The sequence below is a fragment of the Podarcis cretensis genome, assembly GCF_951804945.1.
Source record: "Podarcis cretensis genome assembly, chromosome: 15".
NCBI lineage: Eukaryota > Metazoa > Chordata > Lepidosauria > Squamata > Lacertidae > Podarcis > Podarcis cretensis.
Window position 1 is genome coordinate 3,181,502 of NC_137185.1, and position 26,967 is coordinate 3,208,468.

The 26,967-nt window shown below is 48.9% G+C and overlaps 2 protein-coding genes across 2 annotated transcripts; one reads left to right on the plus strand and one right to left on the minus strand.

The window, feature by feature from the left end:
- The first annotated feature begins 59 nt into the window (after nucleotides 1–59).
- On the plus strand, nucleotides 60–11,075 carry TAX1BP3 (Tax1 binding protein 3). Its single transcript, XM_079955901.1, has 4 exons — nucleotides 60–215; nucleotides 5,554–5,673; nucleotides 7,263–7,340; nucleotides 8,947–11,075. The coding sequence occupies exons 1-4, from the start codon at nucleotides 177–179 to the stop codon at nucleotides 9,082–9,084; spliced, it is 375 nt and encodes a 124-aa protein (XP_079812027.1). The 5' UTR covers nucleotides 60–176; the 3' UTR covers nucleotides 9,085–11,075.
- A 708-nt stretch (nucleotides 11,076–11,783) lies between these two features.
- Nucleotides 11,784–26,952, minus strand: CTNS (cystinosin, lysosomal cystine transporter). The gene is made up of 11 exons (XM_079955793.1): nucleotides 26,812–26,952; nucleotides 24,525–24,608; nucleotides 22,233–22,311; nucleotides 20,652–20,739; nucleotides 19,504–19,607; nucleotides 18,538–18,669; nucleotides 16,854–16,953; nucleotides 16,645–16,764; nucleotides 15,880–16,050; nucleotides 14,819–14,936; nucleotides 11,784–12,516 (listed from the first exon to the last, which is right to left on the minus strand). Exons 2-11 carry the CDS (start codon nucleotides 24,586–24,588, stop codon nucleotides 12,386–12,388), a joined length of 1,107 nt encoding a protein of 368 aa, XP_079811919.1. The 5' UTR covers nucleotides 24,589–24,608; nucleotides 26,812–26,952; the 3' UTR covers nucleotides 11,784–12,385.
- Between the last annotated feature and the right edge of the window lie 15 nt (nucleotides 26,953–26,967).

The following is a 26,967-nucleotide window of genomic DNA, read 5'->3' on the forward strand; positions in this document are numbered from 1 at the left end:
GACACGGGGCGGGGCGAGCGGGCGGCGAGGGCGTGGCCGTGGGCGTGTCCATCCCCCGAGGGGGCGTGTTCGTGGCCCGCCTGGCTCGGATCGGGCCGCTCTTCGCCTTTTGTTCCGTGGGAGGCGAGCGAGTGAGGCGCGGCGCCCGAGGCGGGGAGGCCAGGCCAGCGGGGGCCATGGCCTACATCCCCGGTCAGCCGGTCACGGCCGTGGTGGTGAGTGGAGGAGACGCCCTGCCCCGCCCCGCTGTGGGTCCCCCCAAAACCCAGCCCTCCCCCCAGTTTCATTCTCCTCTATGGGGCTGGGGGGGGGAATTGGAAAGCCAAGGATTTGCTACAGTGATTAACGTTGCTCTTAATCGCTTTGTAAACCGCTTTGGGGGGAAAACAGCCGCAAGCGGCATGCAATTCTAATGGAAGAAATGTTGGATTTAAATCCGGATTTAAAATAAAACCCATCTGCTCTGGATGGGAAGAATGTGTTAATGCAGTAATAACAAACGTCACGCTCGTTGGTGGCGATTTGTTGCCCGCCCTTCACCCTGAGGGCCCAGGGCGGGTTGCAACAATTAAAAGAGCGCTAAAAAGAGTTTAAAACGGCTCACAGTCAGTGCTTTTCTTCTAGGGGAAAATGTTCCGGTACTGCGTACCCCCAAGTACCTCCAGGAAAAAAGCACTACTCACATTCACAAAAGTAGAGTGGGTTCTCAAAGCAGGCACGTCGAGTGCCAAAAGCTAAGGAAAAATGGGTTTTGATGTACAGTATTAAAAGAAAAATGTAATAGCGCTGGTGATAATTTATTAAATTGTTGATACATTAAAAACATACTATAATCTCCCTGAAATGCATAGTGGAAGACCTATCTTTTTCATTCAGGAAAAAGAGGGTGAGGGGGCATTTCAGCCCATTCCACCTCTTCTTCACCTGCTTTTTAAAAAAATGCTGGGGATGGAAAATGGGCCTGATTGTGTGTGTAGAAAAATCAGCTATTTTGCTGCTCCTTTCCAACCCTAACTCTTTCTTGCCTCCTTTAATTTGAATGGATGCATAGAATTGAATTGAAAGGTACCCCGAGGGTCATCTAGTCCAACCCCCTGCAGTGCAGGAATCTCCGCTAAACGGCATCCATGGCAGATTGCCATCCAAACTCTGCTTAAAAACCTCCAAGGAAGGAGAGTCTGCCACCTCTCATGGGAGTTTTTCCCCACTGTTATTCTACTCTTTGGCTGTTCTCTTGGAAATGCTGCCAGAACATCTTAGTGGTTGCTTAATTTCAATGGGCTTGCTGATTACTGTTGGCTATAACCCATTGTGCAAATATGTGTGTGAACTTCACATATAATTTATGTGTATTCATAAAAATAGCAGTGAAGATTGTTTTTATCCCTAAAGCACTTTAACCTTTCCTATAACTGAATCTCAGATAGACGTTTACAAGGCACTGCACTTGAGAGTTTCCAAGACACCCTCCCTGCTGACAGTTTTATCTATGTGCGACAAAAAAGGGACCATAGAATGGGCTGTGGAAAGGCAAGCAAATTGAGGCACTGATTCCGGCCTAATAGGAATCCTTGCAATGACCTGGTGGGACGGTCACTGTGGGCGACATTTCTGGGCAAGGAAGAGGTGCCAAATGGCTGCATTTGTTCTCTACTTCTGCCTTATTAGGAGGCTGCCCACAATTTTGTAGTCTCTTGAGGGATGTTTCCCTCTCTTGCTCTCTCCCCTTACTCCATTACCTCACTTACTTCATTTGTTCTTATCTCCCCTCCTTTCCCTTCCAGATGCTGCTGAACTGCTGGCCATTGGGAACCGCAGTTCTGCAACATCTGGCTGGCCCCAAAAGCCTGTTAAGTCTCCTGCATTCAGGGGTCTTCCTCCAGCTGCTGAGCAGGGGTCTCGACTCCCAATCTCAAACCCTGCTGCATTCTTCCAACCCTACCAGTTGATCAGACCCCCCACAATCTCAGAAGCGTTCCGGCTAAAAGTTCCAGAAGCCGTGTGTGTGTGTGTGTGTGTGTGTGGCTCTTGCATTCCATGGATTTACTCCTTCCGGGAAAATTCCTCTCTTGCCCTGCCTGATCAGGGTCTTAAATCTCTCTCCCTTGTTTTGTGCCTCTCTTCTACTTCCAACCTTCCCCCACAATTGCAAATCTTTATGCTTTATTCTTACCTGGTTCTGCCTGCCCCACCCTCCAAACCTTGCCCTCCCTCTGGCCACCAGTCTCCCTTAGATTAGATCTGTTCGATTCCATCTGATCGGTTTAGTCTCCTTTGGGAGTGGTTGGTGATTCATGGCTGGTTGAGCAAATAGCTGGGAGGAGTGAAAAATGCTCTTTTTGTGGTCAGAGCACTGAATAAGCATAGCATGTATGTGTATGTTTTGTTGCCGTCTGGTACAGGAAGAGAGAGAACCCTCAGGGCAGCCTGGCCCATAACCTGCTCCCTCCACCATACGGAGCAAACCGTAGTCTGTGTCTGATCACAAGAGTAACACCCCCTCCATAGCCTAAGGTGTTTGATGAGTACACCTTGACAGGAATCCTGGAAAAAGACATGGATGAGTCAATAATGGCTTGTCTAGCCTGGGTGCTTACAAGTCCAGTGGTGATTTAAAAACAAAACAAAATGGTGAATGGCACAGACTAGTAGAGTATGGGTGTGGTGGGGAGAGTTTGGCCCTGGAAATCCCATTTTCCAAAGAATGGGACAGCTGTGAAGTTCAGGGAGCGGCTTTTGAATGCAAACAAAGCAGAAAACATTGTGGACCCTTCTTCCCCAACCTGGTGCCCTCTGGACGTTTTGGAGTATCGCTCCCAACAGCCCTAGTCCAGAACATCTGGAGGGAAACAGCTTGGAGAAGTCCGTAGTAGGCATGTGGTGTATCTCCTGATCATGTGGAATACAACAGTGGAAGGAAGGGTTTGAAAAGATGAGATTTGCTGAACACTGGCACTTGTTCATTGCATTTATGTCCCCCCTTTCCTCAGGGCAGTGTAAGTGAAATGGGGTGCACAATAGCCCTGTGAGGTCGATTAAGATGAGAACGCAAGAGGGACTCGCCCAAGGACACCCAGTGAATGGAGATTGCAACCCAGGCCTTGTTGGTCTGACATTCTGCACTGATACACCCCGCTGAGCTCACAGAGAGCGAGCGCATTAGTCATGCATCATAAGAATTTGGGGTGTGGAAGGGATACCAGTGGTGAAAGCACTGGAAAGAGCCTTTCTGGTTGCTTTTCTAACAGGCCGTGAATGCTGTCTGAAAGTGCTAAAGATTGAGGGAACATGGCATTATCTTATCTCATGGCATGAAGCAATCCAGAAATAGCAGTCATAAGAGGCAGGGTGAGGCTTGTTCCCAGAAGTCAAGTGCAATTCTGCCCAGATTTACTTGGAAGTCAGTGTCATTTGGTTTAGTGAAGCTTCACCCCTTCAAGTTAGGCTGTGTAGTAAGCATTGCAGCCTAAAGCTCAGCATTGGTCCGGGTCTGTGTGTTTTTGCACCCCCTTCCCCTAAACATCTGGGTTTCGCTGTCCCCTACAAGGTAGTCGTCCAGCTATTATTGGCCTCCAGGCATGCCTGACCATTGGATGAAGGGTTTTGGAGTCCGACAACGCTGCTCTTTTCTACAATTCCCCTCTCTACTCCAGGAATCAACTCTTGGTTGTCAGGGGCAGGGAACGTGTGGCTCTCCAGTTGTTGCCAGATCAGAACTTCCATCATTCCTCTCCCTTGGTGTTGGGGGCGCCACAGTTAGCCATTCCTGCCATAACAGATCTGGGATTCCTCTGCTCCGAGGGTAGCAAAGCTGTGACCCTTAGGGAGTGTGGTATCGACTTCTCTCAGCCCCAGCCAGCATGACCAGGGGGTCAGGAATGACGGGCCGGACAGCCCGATGCCATCAGCAGTGGCTCAAGTTCAGCCACCCCTGCTCAGCTCTGTGATCGTGAGAGAGAAACGCTGACAGTTTTCATTTTAAAACTGAAACTGACTGTTCCCTGAAGGCAGGAGAGTGAGCCCACTTGGCTTTAGACCTGTCCAATAAAAATGCCAAGTGATGGTGCCATTTCATCCCCTCTAACCTTTTGTCCATCTCAGGAGGCAGCGAGCCACTTAACGCTATCTCTGGAGTCACTGCTGCCATTCTGCCTTGTTTGGCTGTCTTCCCTTTGGTCTCTCTCGCCTTTTATCTCTCTCTTTCTGAAAGTGCTTTTCTCTTTCCGCCCTCAATGAGCTCATAACCCCCGTCTCCAATAAAAGGGTGCTTGTTTACACGGGTGAAATGCGATGCTTCCCCTCATTTCAGAACTGGCCGTTCTTGACCCCCAAGGAAATGATCTTGGATAGAAAGAATGGGAGCAAGGCACACTCTGGGAAGATGGGGGCTTTTTGTTTCCAAAAATCCCTGCGGCCCAAGCCTTGGCAGATTACACTTATCTTTACCCTAAGCTACTGCCCTTCCAGGGGACGCAGGTGGCGCTGTGGGTTAAAGCCTCAGCGCCTAGGGCTTGCCGATCAAAAGGTCGGCGGTTCGAATCCCTGCGGCGGGGTGCGCTCCCGCTGCTCGGTCCCAGCGCCTGCCAACCTAGCAGTTCGAAAGCACCTCCGGGTGCAAGTAGATAAATAGGGACCGCTTACCAGCGGGAAGGTAAACGGCGTTTCCGTGTGCGGCTCTGGCTCGCCAGAGCAGCGATGTCACGCTGGCCACGTGACCCGGAAGTGTCTTCGGACAGCGCTGGCCCCTGGCCTCTTAAGTGAGATGGGCGCACAACCCCAGAGTCTGTCAAGACTGGCCCGTACGGGCAGGGGTACCTTTACCTTTACCTTACTGCCCTTCCCTAAAAGTATTTCCCTTTTCCTGTGGTCTGTTCTTCCTTCCTTCCAACCTTCCTTTCCCAAATTACTCCCCTGCCATCCCCTGTGTTGGAGCATTTGGTCCAATCCTGCAAGGCTCTTCTGAGCTGTCTGTTTCTCCTTTCTGCTCCCTCTGTGACACAAGGGCAGGTCAACCAATCACTGCTGAGGGCTCCTCTGCCCCCACCAAATCCCACGCTGGGCTCAGATGAAGCTGCTTTGGTTTAGAAAAATGCATAGCTGGCTCAGTTGCTCTTTGTAGTTAAGGATGGGATAGAGAGAAAAATTCTTCTGCTTTTTTTGGGGGGGGGGGCAGATGGGAAGCAGGGCTTTGTGAAGAGCAGATGGTGGTTTTGTGCAAGATGTTGTGTCTGGCAGTGCAACAGCAAAGGCCTTTATGCTGTGACACACAACCTCCTATTGAGACACCCACCCACCCCTTTTGCAGTTTCAGAACCCTTTCCCCTTTCTGAACCAAGCAGGATGTGACACATGGTGTCATTGCATGCTTGCCATATGTCTCTTTTAAAAATAAAGGCCTTGTTGGCTTCAGATTGCTGGACAAGAGCACCTCTTTGTCCTGTTATCAAGCGTCTCACAAGAACCAGAATAAATGAATCCCAAGCCGCAGGGGTGTGCGAGGGTCTGCGAAGAGTCCTCGCGTTTCACACGACTCGCCTCTCCCTTCTCTTTCAGCAAAGGGTCGAAATCCACAAGCTCCGCCAGGGCGAAAACCTAATCCTGGGCTTCAGCATTGGAGGCGGCATTGACCAGGACCCCACGCAGAATCCCTTCTCGGAGGACAAGACTGACAAGGTCAGGATCTCGATGGCCTTAAAAGGCCCCTGGGCTGGTTTTGTGTAGGTCTGGCCTTGGCGTGATTTGAGCAGCAGAGTTTGGCTGGATCCTGATTGCGTCCAAAAATGCCTCTGTTGCTGTTGCTCAAATCCACCCTGAAAAGATCACTCTTGGTCCGGAGCCAGGCTGATCATGCAGGGAGCCTTTTTGAGGGGGTGGCAATTTCTACAGGCTGTAGAGAAGACTGGCAGTGTAACAGGAGACTTCCGGGCATGCCAACTCTTGTCTGTTTGATCAGCTTTCTTTGGAGCAGACTGGTCATGATCCACTCACCTGGCCTGTTCTTGGGAAAGAAGGAGTCTCTCCAAGCAACCAGATAGGAAAGGCCTGGGGGAACCTTCGTCTTCCCCACTCTGGAGGAAGAAAATGGCAATTACTCCTTTTTCTTTTATGCCACAAGTGTAAATGGGTATGTGTAGACAGCAGATGGACTGTTTCAATGTAGACTAGCAACTTGCAGGGCTGTGTGGGCTTGTGTGATCAAAAGACTCACTTGATGGAACTTACAAAAGCCCTGGTACAGGGATGTCAGGTGGCTCTGAGGATGAACGAGCAGGGAGGACAGAAGATTTGGCCCTGGCTTTTATAAACTTGACTCTTGTGCAGGCCCGTCTGGAGGGTGGCTGTCTGGAGTGGCTTAGCAGAGATTCCACTGGCTGAAGCCTTCCTCTCTCCACCTTACTTCCTGTCATTGAGCAGAGAAGCAGGAAGCTCTTCACAGAGGTGCCTCCCTGAAGCAGTAAGCCAAAGGGATCTTTCTCAGACACCCTCACTTCTGGGCAATCTTCTGAGCGCCACATGGGCAGGGCTGCAATTTTTACTTTTTGCATCCCTCTGGCGCTGTGGGTTAAAGCCTCAGCGCCTAGGACTTGCCGATCGAAAGGTCGGCGGTTCGAATCCCTGCGGCGGGGTGCGCTCCCGCTGCTCGGTCCCAGCGCCTGCCAACCTAGCAGTTCGAAAGCACCTCCGGGTGCAAGTAGATAAATAGGGACCGCTTGCCAGCGGGAAGGTAAACGGCGTTTCCGTGTGCGGCTCTGGCTCGCCAGAGCAGCAATGTCACTCTGGCCACGTGACCCGGAAGTGTCTCCGGACAGCGCTGGCCCCTGGCCTCTTAAGTGAGATGGGCGCACAACCCCAGAGTCTGTCAAGACTGGCCCGTACGGGCAGGGGTACCTTTACCTTTACCTACCCTCCATCTAGACCATCAAGAGGCGTGATCAGAGTTCAAGGACACATTTTCACCCAGGCAAAAGCCCACAAGGAGGGTATGAAGTAGCGCTGGTGAGGGTTGTGGCCTGGGGAAGAGTCTTGAGGGTCTGATCGAGAAGTATGGAGGTCTGCATCTGGCTCCTGAAGGTTTCCCACCAGTGAACGAAGTCATCTAGAGCCAATCGTGCAAGTGGATCAGGGCCTTGTCACAAAATGAGCCTGGAACCACCTCCCCACCTCCAGTTCTCATTTCATGTGCATGTCCAGCGAGGGACCCGGCCAACTCCTGAGACCTCCGTGGTGGTATCTTTATGCAGTCCGTCTTTTTCTCCTCTCAGGGCATTTATGTGACCAGAGTGACGGAAGGTGGCCCCGCCGAAGTGGCCGGCCTCCAGGTCGGAGACAAGATCATGCAGGTAAATCCCAGACTGGTTTAAGAAGCAGCAGGGGGGCGTCCCATTATTTCTTCCACTGCCAGGCTTTCCAGCTACTAGTTTTCCCATTTAAAGTGTGGGAGGTTAGGCTGAGAGGTCATGACTGGCGCAGTGTGCTTCATGGATGAGTGGGGATTTGAACCCTGGTCTCTCAGGTGCAGGCCTAACACCCTGCTACACCACGCTAGTGACTTTTCTGAGTGGTCTGTTTTTATGGACTCAAATTAAAGCTTTAATCACTCCATCCTGTGAATTAAGTTGCTGAAGACCTTCCTTACGAGGCAAAACAAAAACACAGAAAGCTGCCTTATATATACTGAGTATATATCTAGCTCATTAATGTCTACACTGACTGGTAGCAGCTCTCCAGGGCTTCAGGCAGGGGGCTTTGTCATTCCTGGAGATGCTAGGGATTAAACATGGGTTCTTCATACAAAGCAGATGCTCAAACACTGAGCTGCTGTTTTATTATTTATTTAATTTATATCCCCCTCTTCCTCACAAAGTAACCCCTAGAAACAAAACCAAGACTCGAGTCCTCATGATTAAGGGGTGATTTAAATAGGAAGCTGTCATATGCTGATCATTTCCCCATCTACTGGCTCTCCAGAGTTCCAGACATTTCCTCGCTCTATACCTGGAGATGAGCGATTGGACCTGTGACCTTCTAGATGCAAAGCAGATGCTCTACCACTCAGCTACAGCTCTTCCCCTGAATTTAGGGCTGTACGGGTTAGAAAAAAGTTGAAGGAGACACGTTAAAGGAGTCATTATTTAAAACTAGAACCCATGAGATTATTGGACCAGGATCCAGAAAGCTCATTGTTGGATCTTGGACCAGTCACTCACAGCCTTACATGCCCTGCTGGGCTGTTGCAATGATAAATGGCAGCGCAAGAATCTTGTACACTACCTTGAGCTGCTCGGAGGAGAGATGGGATGCCAGTGTAATAAAGAGCGGCATGGGGAATTCTAGCCTGATATTAACATCCACACTCACACCATGAAGCTCACTAGAAATCAGGTTGAGGGAAGCCGCAGAGTAAGATTAAAGTACCGTATTTTTCGCTCTATAAGATGCACCAGACCACAAGACGCACCTAGTTTTTGGAGGAGGAAAACAAGAAAAAAAATATTCTGAATCTCAGAAGCCAGAACAGCAAGAGGGATCGCTGTGCAGTGAAAGCAGCAATCCCTCTTGCTGTTCTGGCGTCTGGGATAGCTGCGCAGCCTGCATTTGCTCCATAAGACGCACACACATTTCCCCTTACTTTTTAGGAGAGAAAAAGTGAGTCTTATAGAGCAAAAAATACGGTATTCTGTTCACTGCCACAAAGAATGTGGTGCTGGCCTCTTGCTTGGTTTTCGAAGTGTTTTCACCCAGATTTGTTGAGGTCTGGGGGTGATGGTTGTGGTGGTGGAACAGAACTTGCATGTGCAGGCAGAGGCCACCCCTGGATGTGGAGCGTTAGGAACTGGCTCCTAGCTTCTGACTGCCAATACCCCTCGGTTGACTGTCCTCCTGCTCCTAGTATGCTTTGAATTGGTGGTGGGCCTTTCCTCAAGCAATGCTGCAAATGTATTGCAGGTGAACGGCTGGGATATGACGATGGTGACCCACGACCAAGCCCGGAAGAGGCTGACCAAGAGGAACGAGGAAGTGGTCCGCCTCCTGGTGACCAGGCACTCCCTACAGAAAGCTGTGCGGGAGTCCATGATGTCCTAACCGTGCCATTGAGTTTGGGGCGGGGGGTGGATAATCTCAAATGGGGTGGGCAGGATGCTGATCAGGGATCACAGCCAGCTGGGCTTGGAAGACTGCTGCACCCCCCCCCCCCACTGAAGAAAATCCCTTCCACAAAGGAGGTGCCATCTTTGTTGAGAGACTTGCCCCCCGGTTGTACTAAAATGACACCAGTGCAGTAGCAGTTTGGCCTGGCAAGCTCAGCAGCTATGGGTGGGCGTGGGGATTCTGTATTCCCTGCCTCCCCAGGTGTTGGACTGATCCTTCAGGTGAGCTGGCTGAGGCTGCTGGGAGCTGGAGTCTAGCAACATTTGGAGGGCCCCTGATTCCCCACTCCAGTCCAGCAGGGCTCAAAGCGAGGTGCTCCCTTGGGTGGTGACACTGATACCAGCTGTGCAGGGAACTGTTTTGGCTTAAGGACCGACCCTTGTATATAACCTGCCCTGACCTTCTCTTGCACAAATGGACGGCATCCAGCTTCTCCTGATGAATTTCTCTTCCTAATGCTGGCTGAGTTCCAAGCTTAGAGAGCCTTCGTCAAAGGAGTGGGGTGGGATATGGGGGTCGGGCGGGACAGGGGACAGTTTTACAAGCTCCAATACCTTAGCTCCTTTAGAGTGTCCTCTAACAGAAAATGCGTCCCGGGAAACTCTTTGTGGCTTAAACACCAAAGGCTCTTAAAACTTTTCATTTTGCAGAAAGCCCACATTTCAATTTTTATAGCAAAGGCATTCTTGTAAATAACCTTGTTCCCTCTGTGTGCATGTGTCATTCTAGTTCTAAAGCTTAGGTTTAAGATAGCAAATACAGCCCACAGGAGAGAGAGTCCAAGCCTATTCTTGAAACTTGGGATGCACAGATTAAGCTGAAACCTTCTGTTGTGCCAAAGCACCGTGTGCGAGTCCCCTTTCAACCTGTACGTGGCAAATTAGTGGCACCCTGGACTGGAAGTGCTGAACTATAAAATGATGATAAATAACAATATAGGCCTTTTATGCTAGAGTTATTTTAATCAGGGGTTGCTCACCTGTGGCCCCCTGGATTTCACTGGACTCCAGCTCCCATCATCCCTGACTCTTGGCTAGGCAGTCTGAAGGCAGCTGGGAGTTCAACCCCTCTGGGTGCCTGGGGGGGGCACCCATCTTGTAACTGGAAACCTCTCCGGTTCTCTTCTGCATTTATCTCCGTTGAGGTCAGGGAGCCTGTTGCATTCCAACGCCCATCAGCCCTGCTCCAAGGGACTGGGGTCATAAGAGCTGTGGGTCCCCCAAAAGGCCTGGAAGGTCACAGGTCCCCCACTGTCATGCTAGGTCTTTTTCTGGGGCAGAAGCCTTAAATCATGCTTTGGGAGGGCTATCACTCCCCCAGAATTGTCTTCCCATACCTGCTTGAGGGAATAGCTGCATTTGTGAAGTTTGTCCAAAGGGCAAGCGGCCTGGATCTTTTAGAGGGCTGGAGGCATCTCCCTGCCACACTCTTACAGCGGTTTATCCTAGTACACCCATTTTGATTGATCTTGTATACGGCCTTTCTGGAATTTGCTTCCAATCACAGTTTTTGTATTAAATGTAATGGTCCACAATACTTTTTTTTTTTTTTTAAAGCCACTGTAAATAAGCCCTTCTCTCTCCCTCCCCCGCAAAGTTTGTACCTCTAACTTATTTCAGTATATTACTGCTATTCCACTTTTGTGCTGATTTTACTTCAGTGATGTTAACCTTCAAGCTGAAAAGAAGTTGCCAGTCTTGTCAAATACCACTAGATGCCTCTTAAATCACTGCATTTTGTACTTTGATGATGCCAAGGTAGTTTAGGGACTTCCTCTCTTTTGGCAGGCTTCCGTGAGGAAGCCTTGGCGGGGTGGGGTGGGGCTTGCATGTTCAACCGTTTCGTTTTTTTGTAAGGGAGGGGAGCAAGCAACTGTACAGCTCTGCTGCGTCTCATTTTACACAATAAAAGGAAGCTGGATTTTCTGTCTGGAATGTATTTCTGTCACTGCTTTCGTTGACGTGTTAAGCGTTGGAGGACAAGAGCCAACTTTGAAGAAGTGGTTCCACAAGCGTTGCTTTGTACTCACTGCAGGAGAATGGGAAGGCGTATAAGTTGGGTGCCCTCCAACTCTTAGCAGCCACAGGCAGCATGGCCAATGATTTCCTTCCTCCCCTGATTTAGGCAACCACAGTGAACATGAAAAGGGCCTGCTGGAGGGGGCCAATGGCCCATCTAATCCAGCATCGTGGTCTCACAAGAGCCAACCAGGTGCCTCTTCTGGGAAACATGCAAGCAAGACCTGGGCACCTGAGCCCTCTCCCCTGCTGCTGTTTCCAGCAATTGATTCTCAGAAGCATAGCTGCGTCTGACTGTGGAGGCAGAGCAGCGCCATCAATGGCCTCGGCTTCCATGAATACGTCTATTCCTCTTTTGAAGCAAACCAAGGTGGCGGGCCATCTCTGTCTCCCGTAGGAGCGAGTTTGAGCACCCATCTCCAGTATGGGAACTTTCCTCCCCTTCCTGACCTGGAGATGCAGTGAAGAGAACACAGCACTTTGCTCTCTGAGTGACAGCGCTTCCCCAATATAAGCCGCTCCGCCCCACGGCTGGAGACTAACAAAAGGCTGCTTTGATCAGTCACAACCACACCACTTCAGGTTTTGCTGGATGAGTTTTGAGTCAGACCGCCCTTGTACAAAGTTGTTTTTATTTTGTTTAAAAAAGGCCAGATCACCAGTTCTTCATCTCAGCAGCAAAGCTAATAAGGGAAGGAAGAGGTTGACTCAAAGCAACCTCCATGAACCCCTTTTCCTTCCTCTTCCCCCAGCCCAAAGGAAGACTTGCATCTGTGGCACAAATAACCTTCAAGTATATAAGTAGTTTGGATCGTGGCATGGATTCCTTCAGAGAAGCGACCCTTTTCTCCTTCCTTGCAGGCAGTTGCAAACTTTTAGATGGCAAGATAATGGCCCATACTCATAGCCGTAAACAGCTGGAGAAGAAGTAACCCCCATCTTCCTTCTGAAGCAGCTGTGAGCACCACTTGCCTGAAAAGCCCCCAAGAGATTTCCCTCTGCCAGGAGTTGTGCTGCAGTCTCAGAAGGCATTAAGGCACCGGAAGGCGATTTGGAGCAGCAAAATGAGGTTTGTAGTAACCAAGTCCACGTGAGGAATAGGGCGGAGTCGCTGTGCTTTTCAGACAACCAAGTCTGATTCCTGTAACTTTATCCACCTCAAGGAAGCTCAGCTGGCGAAGGCAAGCACAGAGGGGGCGTCCCACCAGGGCAGACGGTTACTCAAAAGTCTCGTATTCTTGGCGACGGTACAAGCAGTAATGCTGGACGATGAACACAATGTCAAAGATGATGGAGAAGAGGCCCAGCCCAAACTTGGTGGGGTCCCCAAAAAGCAGCCGCCATTCATCTGAAAAGCAAAGCAGGGAAGGAACGCAATACAGTGGTGCCCCGCAAGACGAATGCCTCGCAAGACGGAAAACCCGCTAGACGAAAGGGTTTTCCGTTTTGGAGGCGCTTCGCAAAACGAATTTCCCTATGGGCTTGCTTCGCAAGACGAAAATGTCTTGCGAGTTCCTGCGGGTTTTCCCCCCTCCCCCCCTTTTTCTAAGCAGCTAAGCCGCTTATCAGCTGATCCGCTAAGCCGATAAGCCGCTAAACCGCTAATAGCGCTAATCCGCCAAGCTGTCAATGGGCTTGCTTCGCAAGACGAAAAAACCACTAGACGAAGAGACTCACGGAACGGATTAATTTCGTCTTGCGAGGCACCACTGTACAGATTGTGTATCAACGACGGAATAAGTTGGAGAAAAGATTAAAGGATAGAAGAGGAAGGGACATGATGAAAGCTTATCCAAACTTGTACCCCTCCTGTCCACCTGAAGCTGAAACTTGGGGGTCATACAATGAAAAGCTGATATACCAAAATGTAGAATAAATAATAATAATTTATTTCTACCCGGCCCATCTGGCTGGGTTTCGCCAGCCACTCTGATCGGCTCCCAACAGAATATTAATAATAAAAAAGCGATAAAAATCTAACATTAAAAACTTCCCTAAACAGGGCTGCCTTCAGATGACTTCTAAAAGTCAGTTGTTTATTTCCTTGACATCTGATGGGAGGGCGAATAATAATAATTTGGAGGGCAAAGAATAAAAATAGCCGGCATCCCTAGACAGATTCACACACACACCTCTCCCCAAACCCAATCATATTTTATGGTTCTAAAAGCAGAGTAGGGGAAACTCCAGGCCAATGCAGTCCTCTAGGGCTCTGTCTAGACGCCAGGGACTCTTCCCCAGGGCACTCTTCGAGCAGCCCTGCTCCAACCCTCTCCTGAAGCACTTTAGCCTAGGCAGAATGGCACAAAGGAGGAGGATGACTTGTTTGCTTGGATGGCAGGGCCCCTGTTTCTTGAAACTGCAGACTTGTGGGGCTGGATTGCAGCGTTCTGTGCAAAAGACAAAACACCTGGGACTGCCCACTTTTGTCCCTGTGCCCCCCACCATTGACGGCATGTGGTGCCTGGAATGTCCCATCCCTGTTACAAATGTCTTAAAAGGAATGCAATGAAAAGAAAAAGGATTTCTGCCCCAAGCTGCTTAAGCAGATAATTGGGTTTTTATTTAAAAAAGGGGGGGGGACATCACAGTATGAATTCACCCCGACAAGATGGGGCAGTGGGCAGTAGCTTAGGCCTAGTGTATACATGCAAGGGAATGAGAGGGCCAGGGGGGGCTCTACCGCTTTAGCGGAAGACTAAACCCAGCGCCGAAGTTTCGAGAAGGATTAAGGGGGTTTTAAGGGTTCATTTATACCCTGCTTCGTGGCCCAAAGAGAACAGCATATTAGCATAATAATAAATGCCAATAATCATTCCAAAAAAAATAAAAGATGGCAAAAAGTAAATACCAATATTTCCATCAGCTTCACCTAGCATGGGTGATATCTGGAGGACCACAGGTTGCACACACCACACCCCGCGCTCATGCTCTGTGTACAGCAGCATATGGGGAAGATTATCTCCCACCTCCTTGCCCATCTTTAGATTCTTGCGAAAGGTCAGTATCAGAAAAAAACCAGAACCGTGGCAGGGCAAACCTCTGGCTTGATCAAGCATGCTTAGCTCTAGGTTAGATTACTGTAACACATTATACGTGGGGCTGCCTCTGAAGATGGTCAGGGAATTCAGCAGCCAGGTTGCTCACCCCGTGGGGCAAGAGAGTTTGAGAATATAATACCATCCTGGCCCAACTGCACTATCTGCCAATTAGTTTCCAGGCCCAATTCAAAGTGCTGGCTTTGACCTATAAAGCCTTAAACAGCTCAGGACAGCAATACTTAAAGGATTGCCTCCTGTGATCATCATTCTGAGGCCCTTCTTTGTGTGCCTCCTCTGTGAGAGGTCCAGAGGGCAGCAACACGAGAATGGGGCCTTTTCAATGGTGGCTCCCCGTATGAGGAATGCTCTCCCCAGAAAGACTCACATGGTGCCCTCTTCAGGTGTGAGGTGACAGGCATTCCTTTCTAACCAGCCCCTTTTCTTTGAACTGTCCATGGCTTTTTCGATGGGGTGGTATGTTTAATTGTATTCCCCCACTGGTTTTAACATACGTATGTACAGTATGTATGTATGTATGTACGTAAGTCTCTGAGTTGCTGCATTGAAAAGTAAGCAGCTAATAAATTTAACAATAAAAATAATAATTACCATTGTTGTAAGACTGCAAGAACATCTGAAGGAGGCTGAAGGTGCCTCCCGTGAAGTCCAGCAAAACATTTCCGATGCTCCACCCCTCGGTGCTCTTGCGGCGGAAATTCAGGTAAGCCTAAAAAAGGAGGGAGAAGAAGGTATCAGGGCAAAGGGACTCCCACTGGGAAGGAACATGGTCTCCCAAGCTTCAAAGGACGAGTTTTTGGTAGGCTGGCACTGGTTTTCTGGTAGATCAGGCCCAGCTACATACAAATGGTGTGGTCTTTTTAAAGGGAAAATGGGACCGACTGAAGGAGGGTGAGGTGAAGTAAGGAAAATGACACATGGATCTAGTTAAATGGCATTGTTTTGATGTCAGGCTATAGAAAACCACGAAAGCTGTAAAGGAAAAAGTAGTAATTTATATCACTGCATATCAGATAATTATGTTAAATAGGAAATTCTTAATCCTATGTGGTGTAATCTGAATTCTGCTTGTGGGGAAGGGGATAGTCATGTTTATATTTATACCCTAATCAGCATTACAGTGGTACCTTGGGTTAAGAACTTAATTCATTCTGGAGGTCTGTTCTTCACCTGAAACTGTTCTTAACCTGAGGTACCACTTTAGCTAATGGGGCCTCCTGCTGCTGCCGCGCCACTGCAGCACAATTTCTGTTCTCATCCTGAGGCAAAGTTCTTAACCCGAGGTACTATTTCTGGGTTAGCGGAGTTTGTAACCTGAAGCGTCTGTAACCCGAGGTACCACTGTACAGGCAACTCCTTGTTTGCGCAGGGGCTGCATTCTGGGTCGCTGTGTGCTTGCGTGAAATTGCATATTATAGGGACACCCATTGAAAAAGCCTGCAAACACCCCCTCTGCACCTTTTTGTGATGTTTTGGGGTCACTTCCGGGTTCGGCGTGTACTCACGGTCACACTCATACGAGACACGCCTAAAGCAGTCGCTGCCTGCACTGTACTTTCATAATATTGTTTGGTATGGAAATTAAGAAAGGAGACAGAGGCTTGATGACAGACAGGCAAAGCCCAGCCATGAATGCATGCCCCCCCCCTTACCTGTGGGAAGTATTTGACAAGGGTGACACCCAGCTTGATGTAGGAGAAGTAGAAGAGGAAGGCCAGCCATGTGATCTTCCCGGCAGCGGCCACGGACAAGGTGGCGAAGACGAAGAGCCAGGCGAAGATGAGCAAGCCAACGGCCACCCAGGAGACCTTCTGGGTCCCTCTCTGAAAGGCCAGATCATCAGCATAAACAACTTACAAATGAGATATGCAGAACCAGGAGTTGGCACGTTGGGCGGAAGGTTTCTTTGGGTCCTGGCTCAGTGGTTAGAGCATCTGCTGTGCAGGCAGGAGGTCCAAGGTTCAATGCCCCCTGGAGAGCTGCTGCCAGTCAGTGTAGACACGGAGCTAGATGGTCTCACTCAACCCTAAGTCACTTTCTTGCATTCCTCTTTAAATCTGCTCTAAATTTGGAACCATGAGGACTAGCATCTTGCTTTATTTTGGAAGGGCTGCTGCGGCTCAGTGGTAGAGTCCACAGAAGGTCCAGGTTCAATCGGAGACAGGGAGGGCCAGAAGAGACCCCTGCCTGAAACCCTAGAAGAGCTGCTGCCAGCCAGTGCAGGCAATGTGCTAGATGGGCCAATGATCCAACTCTATAAGGCTACCTATGTTTCTAAAGGGTTTCTAAAGTGATAAAGCTTTTCCTTTGAGTTAAACCAATATAGATGGCATGCCGGCAGTCAGAAAAGGCGCAGGCGTATGATCTGAACCCTCAAAAGAGCTTCTGAGAGAGTGATCTGAAGGGTCCAAGCTCACCTCGTAGATCAGGCACTGGAAGATGATGAGGAGAGTCACAGCGACGGCGTGGAGGCTGAAGAAGACGTCGTTGCTGTCCACTGGGTTCACGCCATTGGGATAGGAGTGCAGGAACTGCTCCTAAGGAAGCAGGCGGCTGCTGGTCAGAACTGGGAATATGAGGCAATGGCCAAGCCCCAATGGAAGGAAGGAGAGGGGTTCCCACCTACCTTCACCGATTTGACCCAGAAGAGGCCAACGTTGAAGACCGAGTAGGCAATGAAGCCGGTAAGGTTCAGGGCGATGAAGTCAAAACTGAGTCCCACGACGCTGGAGGGAGGCAGGGGATAAAAACCCAGAAAATTATTAGTAATTTTTTTTAAATAAAAGAATGGAAATTGTTTATTGAACATTTACAGATAAATTGTAAACAGATAAAAATATTGGCAGGATTATTTCGTAACAGTATATATTTAAAGAAGATGAGTACAGTGGTGCCCCGCAAGACGAACGCCTCGCAAGACGGAAAACCCGCTAGACGAAAGGGTTTTCCGTTTTGGAGGCGCTTCGCAAAACGAATTTCCCTATGGGCTTGCTTTGCAAGACGAAATGTCTTGCGAGTTCCTGCGGGTTCCCCCCCCCTTTTCCCCCCCTTTTCCTAAGCCCTAAACCGCTTGTCAGCTGATCCGCTGATAAGCCGCTTATCAGCTGATCCGCTAAAAGCTACTAAACCGCTAATAGCGCTAATCCGCTAAGCTGTCAATGGGCTTGCTTTGCAAGACGAAAAAACCGCTATACGAAGAGCCTCACGGAACGGATTAATTTCGTCTTGCGAGGCACCACTGTAAATGAATAAATTAAGTTAATTTGGTCAGGCAGAAAATATTAAAAATAAATTTAAGGAACCGCAGAAACTGGGGGAAGAAAGTCAAGTTTTGAAAAGTCAGAATGATTGTAAAATGAGTGAAATGTATAAATCTGAAAAGTATAAATTAAAAATTAAAAAAGAAAGAAAATTATTGCTATTTATTATTTTTATTTTATTACCTACCCTTTACTCTAAGGACCCAGAATAGGTAAAAACAATTTAAAATACAGGATCAAGGGACTGTTTTGAACAACTTACAATCCCAGCAACAGGATGGGCACTAAAACCATATGCATCTCAGGTGACAACAGCCAGAGTAAAGAGGAGCCTTCTGCATTGGCCAGAAACTATCATGAAGGTGTTAAGCCACCTCAATAGTAGGGAGGGAGTTATTTGACTTTGGGGCCTCCAGAGAGAATGTTCTGGACTGCTGCCTGAGCTTCTGAGGGTGGTGGAACAGGCAAGAGGGACCCCCCCCCTCAATTTCAACACCTGAGAGGGTCTGTAGGGAAGGAAATGGCCTTTCAGATCAATCAAAAGGTTATTAAAATACACATTGGTAGACAGTCTTTTGGCCCAACAGGGAAAATGCCATCGGCTAGCTTCCAGGAGCTGTGCTTCGTCAATGTCTCATGGCGACAGCCAACTCTGAACTTGCCTGTCTGCTCAGCCAAAGCTAAAATGTCAAGTTCCTAGACCTTAGAACTGCAGAGATTTTAAGACTGAATGAAGCCTGGAGGAGGGGTCCGCTGTAAAGTCAGAGGCCAGAGGGGAAGCTGAGAGGGGGACGCAGTGGCTGTGGGACTGATCCTTCCAAGGGAGGCAAAAGTTGCTGTGTTCAGGAGAAAACGGGACAAAGGAGGAACAAGCAAGTCCGTACAGCAAAAAATAAAAGTTGTTTTTCTATATGCGATCTCCCCCTAGTGGTAGCTAGAAGGGAGCGGGAATTGTATTTTAGCTTATGCACAGGGTCCCCAACCTTTTGGAAATCTGATAAATGTTATCATGGGCACCCCAAAAGCAAGACCCCTCTGCTTCCTTTTTACCTTTTCCGTCTCCAGTTCTCGAAGACCTGGGGGTAAAAGGAGACTGACCAAGCCAGAAAGTAGATCCAGCCAATCACCTGATCCACGATCCTCACTGCATTGCTGTGGATCACGAGGAAGCGGATTCTGGGCCTGCAGGAGAGGGAGGGGCAGCAGGTCACCAAAGGGAAGCTCACAGCACAATCCATTATATGATCAACTCTGGGATTTAAAAGCCATCGGGCTCAAGGAGGCTCACCCTGGAGCCAGTGGGATGGAAGACTTCAGAGTCCATTTCAAAGACAGGGAAGAGCAAACCCCTAAAGGTTTCTCTTGGGAGGGGCCTGCCAAATTTAGGACAGAGGGGGCGGCCTCAAACAGAGCACTGTCTGGGATAAACATCTGTTTTGGGTTTTTTAAAAGCAGATTTCCTTACTAGCAAGCATCTCCCAATTTAATCTGCCTCCTAAAAATAATTCTATTCAGGCAGACACAAAAAAATGTGTTCTTAATTTGGCCTTTAGGTTACCCTCGATTTTAATTTTGAATTTTTGCTCTTAACGTTTTTACTTATGACTTCATGGTTTTAGTCTTTTTGCGAACTGTTCTGAGGTTTGTTTTTTGTCAGCCAAACAGTATATAAATGTTATGATACAATATTATATCAACTGCATTCTGGCATTTCGTATATCCCACCTTTCCCCCAAAGAGCTCAAATTGTCATGCATGCTTCACCCTCTCTACATTTTTTCTTCACAACAACCCTGCGAGGCAGACACAAAGCCAGCTGTAGGGCAGGTGGGTATGGTTTGGCCAAAATTGCCTCACAAGCCATAACATAAAACAATCAGGTAGGAACAGAAAATTTCTGGTCCTCAGTGGGAAGGGAGGCCGAGTTTAAGAAATTTTTAAAAATGCTGAAATTGTTCCAAGGAGCATTATGGTAACAAGGATAGAAAAACACTAAAGGCTGACTCAACTGCTTACCCTGTTTGGTTGGACGAGTTGGACTGAAGATACACAGTCAGCTGCCCGACTTCTTTTGCTCTCACTAGGAAGCTCACCTTCTTTACGCCTGCCGATACGATTACCTGGTAAAGCACGGAGACAACAGAAGTTGCTTTCTTCCCCAAGGACCACCTCTCCCCATATGAACCGACCCGGACCCTGCGATCATCCTTTGAGTCCCAAGGATCGGGGCCAGTGCATTCCCCACCAGGGAGAGAAGATAAGGCAGGGCTGACCACGCCTCCATCAGAAAGTCGGACAACGGAGGAGAGGTCAGATCCGGCCAGTGTCCCGGAAGAGGGAAGCAGTGACCGAAGTACTGTAACGGTTAGGAGAAAGGTCACTGGGCTGGCGCGAGAGGCAAGTTCAAATGTACAGGAGCGCGGGACAGCAGAGAATAAGGATTGGGAACCGGGTCCTAAAGCCCGCCGGAGGCAGGGGGAGGAGCTAAGCGACTCAGCGTCGGAAGAGTCCAGAAAGGGGAATGCCCCAGCGGGCAGGAGGACCCAGAGGAGGAGAGAGCAGCGTAAAAGGTGGAGCAGGGCTAGGATCTTAAACTGGTGTCATAGGGGAGGAGACTCAGACGGGACTTCGCCGATCTAGGGTTTAAGACGTAGGGCTGCACGCTGTGGCTTTGAAATGGAAACTGAACTTCAATAAAGACTTTTGTACATTACTACAGCCTAGCGTTGGTCCTCTGTGAGCTGGGACCTAGAGGCAGCTCTGACAAGCGCTAATCCGCTAAGCTGTCAATGGGCTTGCTTCGCAAGACGAAAAAACCGCTATACGAAGAGCATCACGGAACGGATTAATTTCATCTTGTGAGGCACCACTGTACAGGGATATGGGCTGGTGTGCATAAAGACATATTAGACTTTGGCTCAGTTGGAATGCAGCCAGCAGTACACAGTTGGGTGCACTTATTTTTCCCTGCTGGTCCCACCCACCACAGCCATGTGGCCCCCGGAAGCTCACCCACAAGGGAAAGCGGCCCCCAGGCCTCATCACCAGATTCACGTGGGCTGGCAGTGGTTCTCCCGGACTTCAAACAGGAATCTTTCCCAGCCCTTATCTGGGGTTGAACCCGGGACCTTTCCCAAAAGGCAGGTGTTCGTTCCAGGACTTACTTGGTCAGGCAGCTCGACGATGGTGCCATTTTCCCTGGATGAATATGTAACATTAAACGTGATAACCAGCGTCTGATTGAGCGGAGTGCTGGAAAAGATGGGGGCGGGGAGGGAATAGGAGAGACATTAGCAGAACCGCAGAGCATTTCTAAGACCCCATCTGCATTACCAACTTTATATTATCATAAAGGTAAAGGGACCCCGACCATTAGGTCCAGTCGTGGCCGACTCTGGGGTTGCGGCGCTCATCTCGCTTTATTGGCCGAGGGAGCCGGCGTACAGCTTCCGGGTCATGTGGCCAGCAGGACTAAGCCGCTTCTGGCGAACCAGAGCAGTGCATGGAAACGCCGTTTACCTTCCCGCCGGAGTGGTACCTATTTATCTACTTGCACTTTGAGGTGCTTTCGAACTGCTAGGTTGGCAGGAGCAGGGACCGAGCAACGGGAGCTCACCCCGTCGCGGGGATTCGACCTGCCAACCTTCTGATCAGCAAGTCCTAGGATGTGTGGTTTAACCCACAGCGCCACCCACATCCCTATCCCTATACTACCATAGCTTCCCCCAAAGAATCCTGGGACCTGTAGTTTGTTCAAGAAGCTGAGAGTTGTTAGGAGACCTCTATTCTACTTGCAGAGCTACAGTTCCCAGAGTTCCCCAGGAAGAGGGGCTGACTGTTAAATAAGTCTCTCAAGGGTAATCCTGGGATCTCTAGCTCTTTAAGAGGGCTCAGAATTTTATCTCTAGGGGGTAAACTACAGGGATTCCTTGGGAGAAGCCATGTGTTTTAATGTAATGGTGTGGGTGTGACCTTTGTCCTGGAGGAAGAAAGAGGCGGCTATATTCTGGCTATTTTGCAAAGGGAGAAGTGATGTAACTAGGCAAATAAAAGGTAAAGGGACCCCTGACCATTAGGTCCAGTCGTGACCGACTCTAGAGTTGCGGCGCTCATTTCGCTTTATTGGCTGTGGGAGCCCATGTACAGCTTCCGGGTCATGTGTCCAGCATGACTAAGCCGCTTTTGGCGAACCAAAGCAGCGCACGGAAACACCGTTTACCTTCCCGCCGGAGGAGGAGGAGTTTGGATTTGATATCCCGCCTTTCACTCCCTTTAAGGAGTCTCAAAGCGGCTAACATTCTCCTTTCCCTTCCTCCTCCACAACAAACACTCTGTGAGGTGAGTGGGGCTGAGAGACCTCAGAGAAGTGTGACTGGCCCAAGGTCACCCAGCATCTGCATGTGGAGGAGCAGAGACACGAACCCGGTTCCCCAGATTACGAGACTACCGCTCTTAACCACTACACCACACTGGAGTGGTACCTATTTATCTACTTGCACTTTGCCGTGCTTTCGAACTGCTCGGTTGGCAGGAGCAGGGACCGAGCAACGGGAACTCACCCCGCCATGGGGATTCGAACCGCCGACCTTCTGATCAGCAAGCCCTAGGCTCTGTGGTTTAACCCACAGCGCCACCTGCATCCCTTAACTAGGCAAATAGGGAGCTGAAAACCACAGTTATTTCTTACCACCACCACCCCTCCCTGTAACCTTCAAGGACAGAGATCAGAAACCCTGAGAGTTCACCTTAAAGTCACCGTAATGTCCACCATGCCACCATTCTCCAGTGAAACCTCCTCAGGAACAGAAAGCGCCGGGGGTCCATCTTAAATAGAAAAGGGCAGGGGGAAGAGAGCTAGAAGGCATTTTCCAGCTTGAGACAAGCTACTTCTGGCTTGGGGGAGAGAAAGGAGGCAAGCTAAATTCCAACTGCTACATGAATCATGCATTTTATGGCAACCCCAAAAGAGCGGGGGGCGAGGGGGGGATCGTATGAACATAGGTTCCCGCACCCTCCTTTGATGCTGTGTAGAATATTTAGAGGAGAGATTTGCTGAACTAACCTGTGCCCTAACCTGAAACTGTGTGTTCAGCAAGTGGTGTCAAGATTGAGGGGGACAGCTCAGAGCCAGTAGCTTCTGAGCTGCATCACTCTGGTTATTGGAAGTTTGCTGTATATTTCTTAATAGAGTAGACCAGATTAAGTTACTCTGTTAGAATCTTGAGTAAGGTTTGCAAGTACTTGTACTGTAGGAGCCTGGAGGGGGCTAATGGTCCAACTTGCCTGACTGGGAGTCTGGAAGGCAGAGGGCCTTCTTGGTGGTGGCACCTGCCCTGTTTAGGGAAGTTTTTAATGCTAGATCTTTTGTTCTGTTCTTAATGTCTTGTTGGAAGCTGCCCAGAGTGGCTAGGGAGGCCTAGCCAGATGGGCGGGGTATAATTAATAAATTTATCATCATCATCATCATCATCATCATAGTATGGTGTTTCAGTTTAGCAATTCCTTGGTGTGGTAGAAGTCTAGGAAGCAAATACTGTTGCCGGTGTGTAACCAAATCTTAATTTTTCAGAGACATGCTCAACTGGTTTAAATGTTGGGGTTTGCAGTGCATGCTGTGTAAACGCTCTGTACATGGTCATGGTTCCCACTGTTTCTGTAAAAATGAGAGGGGGTGTTGGATATTCTCTGTGTGTGTGTGAATCATTTGTTCCAGAAACAGAGAAGAACAGAGAAGAAGTTTCAAGAAGCAGCAGAAGGCTGAGATTTTTTTTGTCTATGCAAGGACCTTTTCGTTGGGAACTGACATGTGCTGTGTGACAGGATGCACTGATAACAAAGGTTCTGTGTAACTTGTAGTAACCTGCTGCGAATCTCTTGCTTGCGTCTTGCGGTGAGAGAAGCAGAGAGTGAGTCTTGGACTCTTGTTGGACTCTAAGCCTGCCTTGACCAGTGGTGAATGTCTGTATATATTTGCTACCAATATGCTTTCATACCTAACTAGTAAACTTCTACACTGGACTGAATCTTTATGGCGCCCATGAGTGTTTATCGGTGGTTAGGGATAAATATGCCACAAATTAGGTTTCTGTTTTTGCTCTAACAGATTAGACAAAACCATAATTACAGGAAAGAAGGATCCGATGCCCTTATTGACTAGTGCTGAACCCAGTTGCAGTTTTGCAATGACCAATCGCTTCTAACAAATAGATTTGACTGTCCAATCAATGTAAGACATTGCCTGAATTTTCCATTTCTTTGTGGATGGGGAACATCAAGGAGCAAGGGGCTGAAAGTGGACAGCAATCTCACCCCCCCCCCGATCTCTCTGTCAGGCCACCAACCCCTTTGACCTGGTTTTGGATCCTCCTTGTGTGTTTTTGTCTGGCTAGAATGGGGCCTGGAACTCTTATAATACCAGCGATAGAGAGGGGTGCGAGAGAGAGAGAGAGAGAGAGAGAGAGAGAGAGAGTAGAAAGTAGAGCACAATACAAAACCACAATTTCCATTCTCACTTTTGGCCTGTACCAAGCAGCCCCCAGAAGACCACTCAGAAAGAAACGTGGCCCTCAGACTGAAAAAGACTCCTCGACCCCTGTTGAAAGGACATTGTTTAAACATTTACAGGGAGACCACTATTATACTATATTCCTGGCTCAAGGAAAGGTATGCCTGCCGCAGGGTCAAAGAATGAGCACCATCAGATCCCCACAGCAGGGTAAATGGGCTCTTTCCAACTCAGTGGAAGTACTTTTGATTTTTTCCCTATTTACAGCTACCACCCAAATTGGTGGAGTCTTGTAAGGAGCGGGCAGGAAAATGCGTTTTGAGAGAGGGCAGATCGGCACCCTGAACTGGGGGCTTCCCACCCAGCCTTAAAGCCACTGAAAAGCCATTCCTACTTAGACCCAGGAAGTGATAGTCTTTGGAGCAAGCACTACTGGTTTGTGAGTCTCATGACAAGATCACACTTGCTTGAAATGGCAAGGAATCTATCCAGAGGCGAAACTTTGTCCTTTGATGGATGAAGGATGACTAACCACAGGCTCCCAAGGACGCGAGAGACAGGCCCAGCAGAAGGAAGAGGCCAATTCTGTGCACCATTTTTCTCCAACAGCTGGCAGCTGCAAAGCGGCAAGTTAAAAGAGGAAGTCCTGGTTAGGGAGGCAGGGAGCGAGGGCTGATGTCCCAAGACAAAACTATGCTTAAAAAAAAAAAGTAGAAAAAATTATGTTAGTCTAGGAGCAGGCATGAGTCTTCAAAGTAGGTAGGCCTTGGTTCAAATCCCAGCTCAGCTCAATCGAGGAGCTAATCGCCGTCTTTCAGCAGTCTACCTGGCAGGGTTGTTGAGAAGGTAAAAATGTACAGTGGCTTCCGATGACCTGCTTGTAGAGCATTAGTTACGAATTGTTTGTGCCACATCAAGCAATCATTACCCCATGCCTACACCAGCGCATTTCCCCATCCTTGTTGCAGGAAAGTTCTGATTTTGAAGTGAAATGGGTTTGTTGTGCAATACCTCCTAATCAACTATAATTTCTCAACCCTCCAGCATGTGACTGAATCCCGGGTTGGGATGAAGGGGTACAGTTAGGGTTACCCCAGAAAGCCCCCCAAAAAAACCTGTTTGTGAATTCCCCCCCCAGCCAGGCCTCGGCGTACGCATTAAAAAACCCCCTGCATTTTCCTCTAAGACAAAAAGCACGAGCTAAGCAGTCCTCTGTAACAAAAACGCTGTAACAAACCCATAGCTGAGAACAGTAAAGCTTTTCGCTTCCCAGATCCCAGATAACCTTGTCCTGGTACATTGATTTGCAACATACTTCCGGGAACAGAGCCAGAGAACGAAAAGCAACATTTCTATGTAAGAATCTGTGAAGGGGGAGAGGAAAAAAGGGGTTTGAAAAAAGGATAAAACCTGCTTGTAAAATGTTTTCGGTGCGGCCTGTCTTTTGTGAACTGAATCACACAGGTGCCTTCTGCCCCCCCCCCCCCCATGGCAGAATAAAATGCTCTTTCTCTGGATTAACCCCTTGGTGTTGTTTGACTCCTTTTGTCTCTGCTCGGGTGCAACAATTATTCCTACCCATGGATTAAAAAAGGCTACAGGGAGATGATGACGATAACATTCCTGCCACCTTGAGCTCCTTGGAGAAAGGGGAGGATAAAAAATGAGGTAAAACTCTTTTTCTCAAGAGATATTTAAGTTTTACAACATCCCAAATTTAAGGACAATAAAATGGAGCAATACAGACACTTAATGCAGACTCTCGCATCATCAAACAGTCATGATTGTGCATTTGTACGAAATCATACACTCACATAAAATTGAGGCGGAAATCCAATGCCCACTTACCTGGGCATGTGCCCTGCTGAATTCAGTGGGGCTTACTTATATGAGGGGACATATTCCAATACGGACAGCCCAGCCGCCCAGAGTTGTTGGGGAAACCCAGCCAGATGGGTGGGATGGAAATGATAATGATAATAGGAATAATCATAATTATTATTTAACCTTTGCTTTAAAAACAACAGCACCCTCATGGGCAAAGTTATATTGCAACCAGAATAAAAGAAAAAGCTCCAGCATAAAAAAATGACAGCTTGACCAAATTTTGAATCGCATCAAAAGCAGAAGTGAGCAGGAGAAACTCTTATTATCATCATCATTTTATCATTATCAAAACCATCAACTGCCAATTCAGATTCCGCACTCCACTCCCACCCCGAGCATTTAAAAAATACCAGTATAGCTTAAAATCCAAGTAAGGAAGGGCAGGTTTAGAGTCGAGACGTTGAAAACATGAGCTGGGTGTGGGCGTTTGGAGTGAACTCTGTATGTGCTCAGAGGGGCTCTCGGACCCTTGCTTCACTGTCTCATAGCAAAGCATATGCACAAAGGCGCCACGACTTTCCTGGTTCCCTGTTTTTGGGGGGAGGCGGGAATAAAGTTTTGAAGGGTCTCAATGGTGCGGGCACCCTTGGGTGGGGATTGGGGTGTCATGCCCCCTGTGGTGCTGCTGAGGGCTGAGAGGAGGAGGAGGAGGGGAGGAATGCAAGGGAAACACTTCTCTCTCACACACGATCCCCTTCCCAGCCCAAAGCGCCCCAATTTTAAAAGTTAAAGGGAGCCTGAAGGGAAAGCACCGCTGTTATAGACTACAAGCCCCGTCATGCAACGCGGCACCCGAGGCTTCCCAATACCGGCGGCAGCGCACCGCAATGCACACTGGGAGTCGAAGTCCTCCGAGGTCTGATTCCCCCCCCCCCGTCAGAAATAAACTTAAAAGGCCGCCTCGCAATCCTTACAACGGCCCCATAACTCACCGCAGCGGGGCGGGGAGCGGTACCTCCTCCTGCCAAGCGGTTCCCGCGACTGCCGTCTTTCCCCTCCCCGGCGTTGCTCCCACGGAAGCCTTTCACGTCGTCACCAAGGAGACGGGCCTTATATAATGGCCGGCCGCGCCTCAGGCCTTCCTCTCT

Coding starts and splice junctions, on each gene's coding strand:
- TAX1BP3 (XM_079955901.1), top strand. CDS start 177: ATGGCCTACATCCCCGGTCAGCCGGTCACGGCCGTGGTG. Junction 216..5,553: donor AGCCGGTCACGGCCGTGGTG/GTGAGTGGAGGA, acceptor CTTCTCTTTCAG/CAAAGGGTCGAAATCCACAA. Junction 7,341..8,946: donor TCGGAGACAAGATCATGCAG/GTAAATCCCAGA, acceptor AATGTATTGCAG/GTGAACGGCTGGGATATGAC.
- CTNS (XM_079955793.1), bottom strand. CDS start 24,588: ATGGTGCACAGAATTGGCCTCTTCCTTCTGCTGGGCCTGTCTCTCGCG. Junction 22,312..24,524: donor CGCGTCCTTGGGAGCCTGTG/GTTAGTCATCCT, acceptor TTTCTATTTAAG/ATGGACCCCCGGCGCTTTCT. Junction 20,740..22,232: donor GACATTACGGTGACTTTAAG/GTGAACTCTCAG, acceptor CATCTTTTCCAG/CACTCCGCTCAATCAGACGC.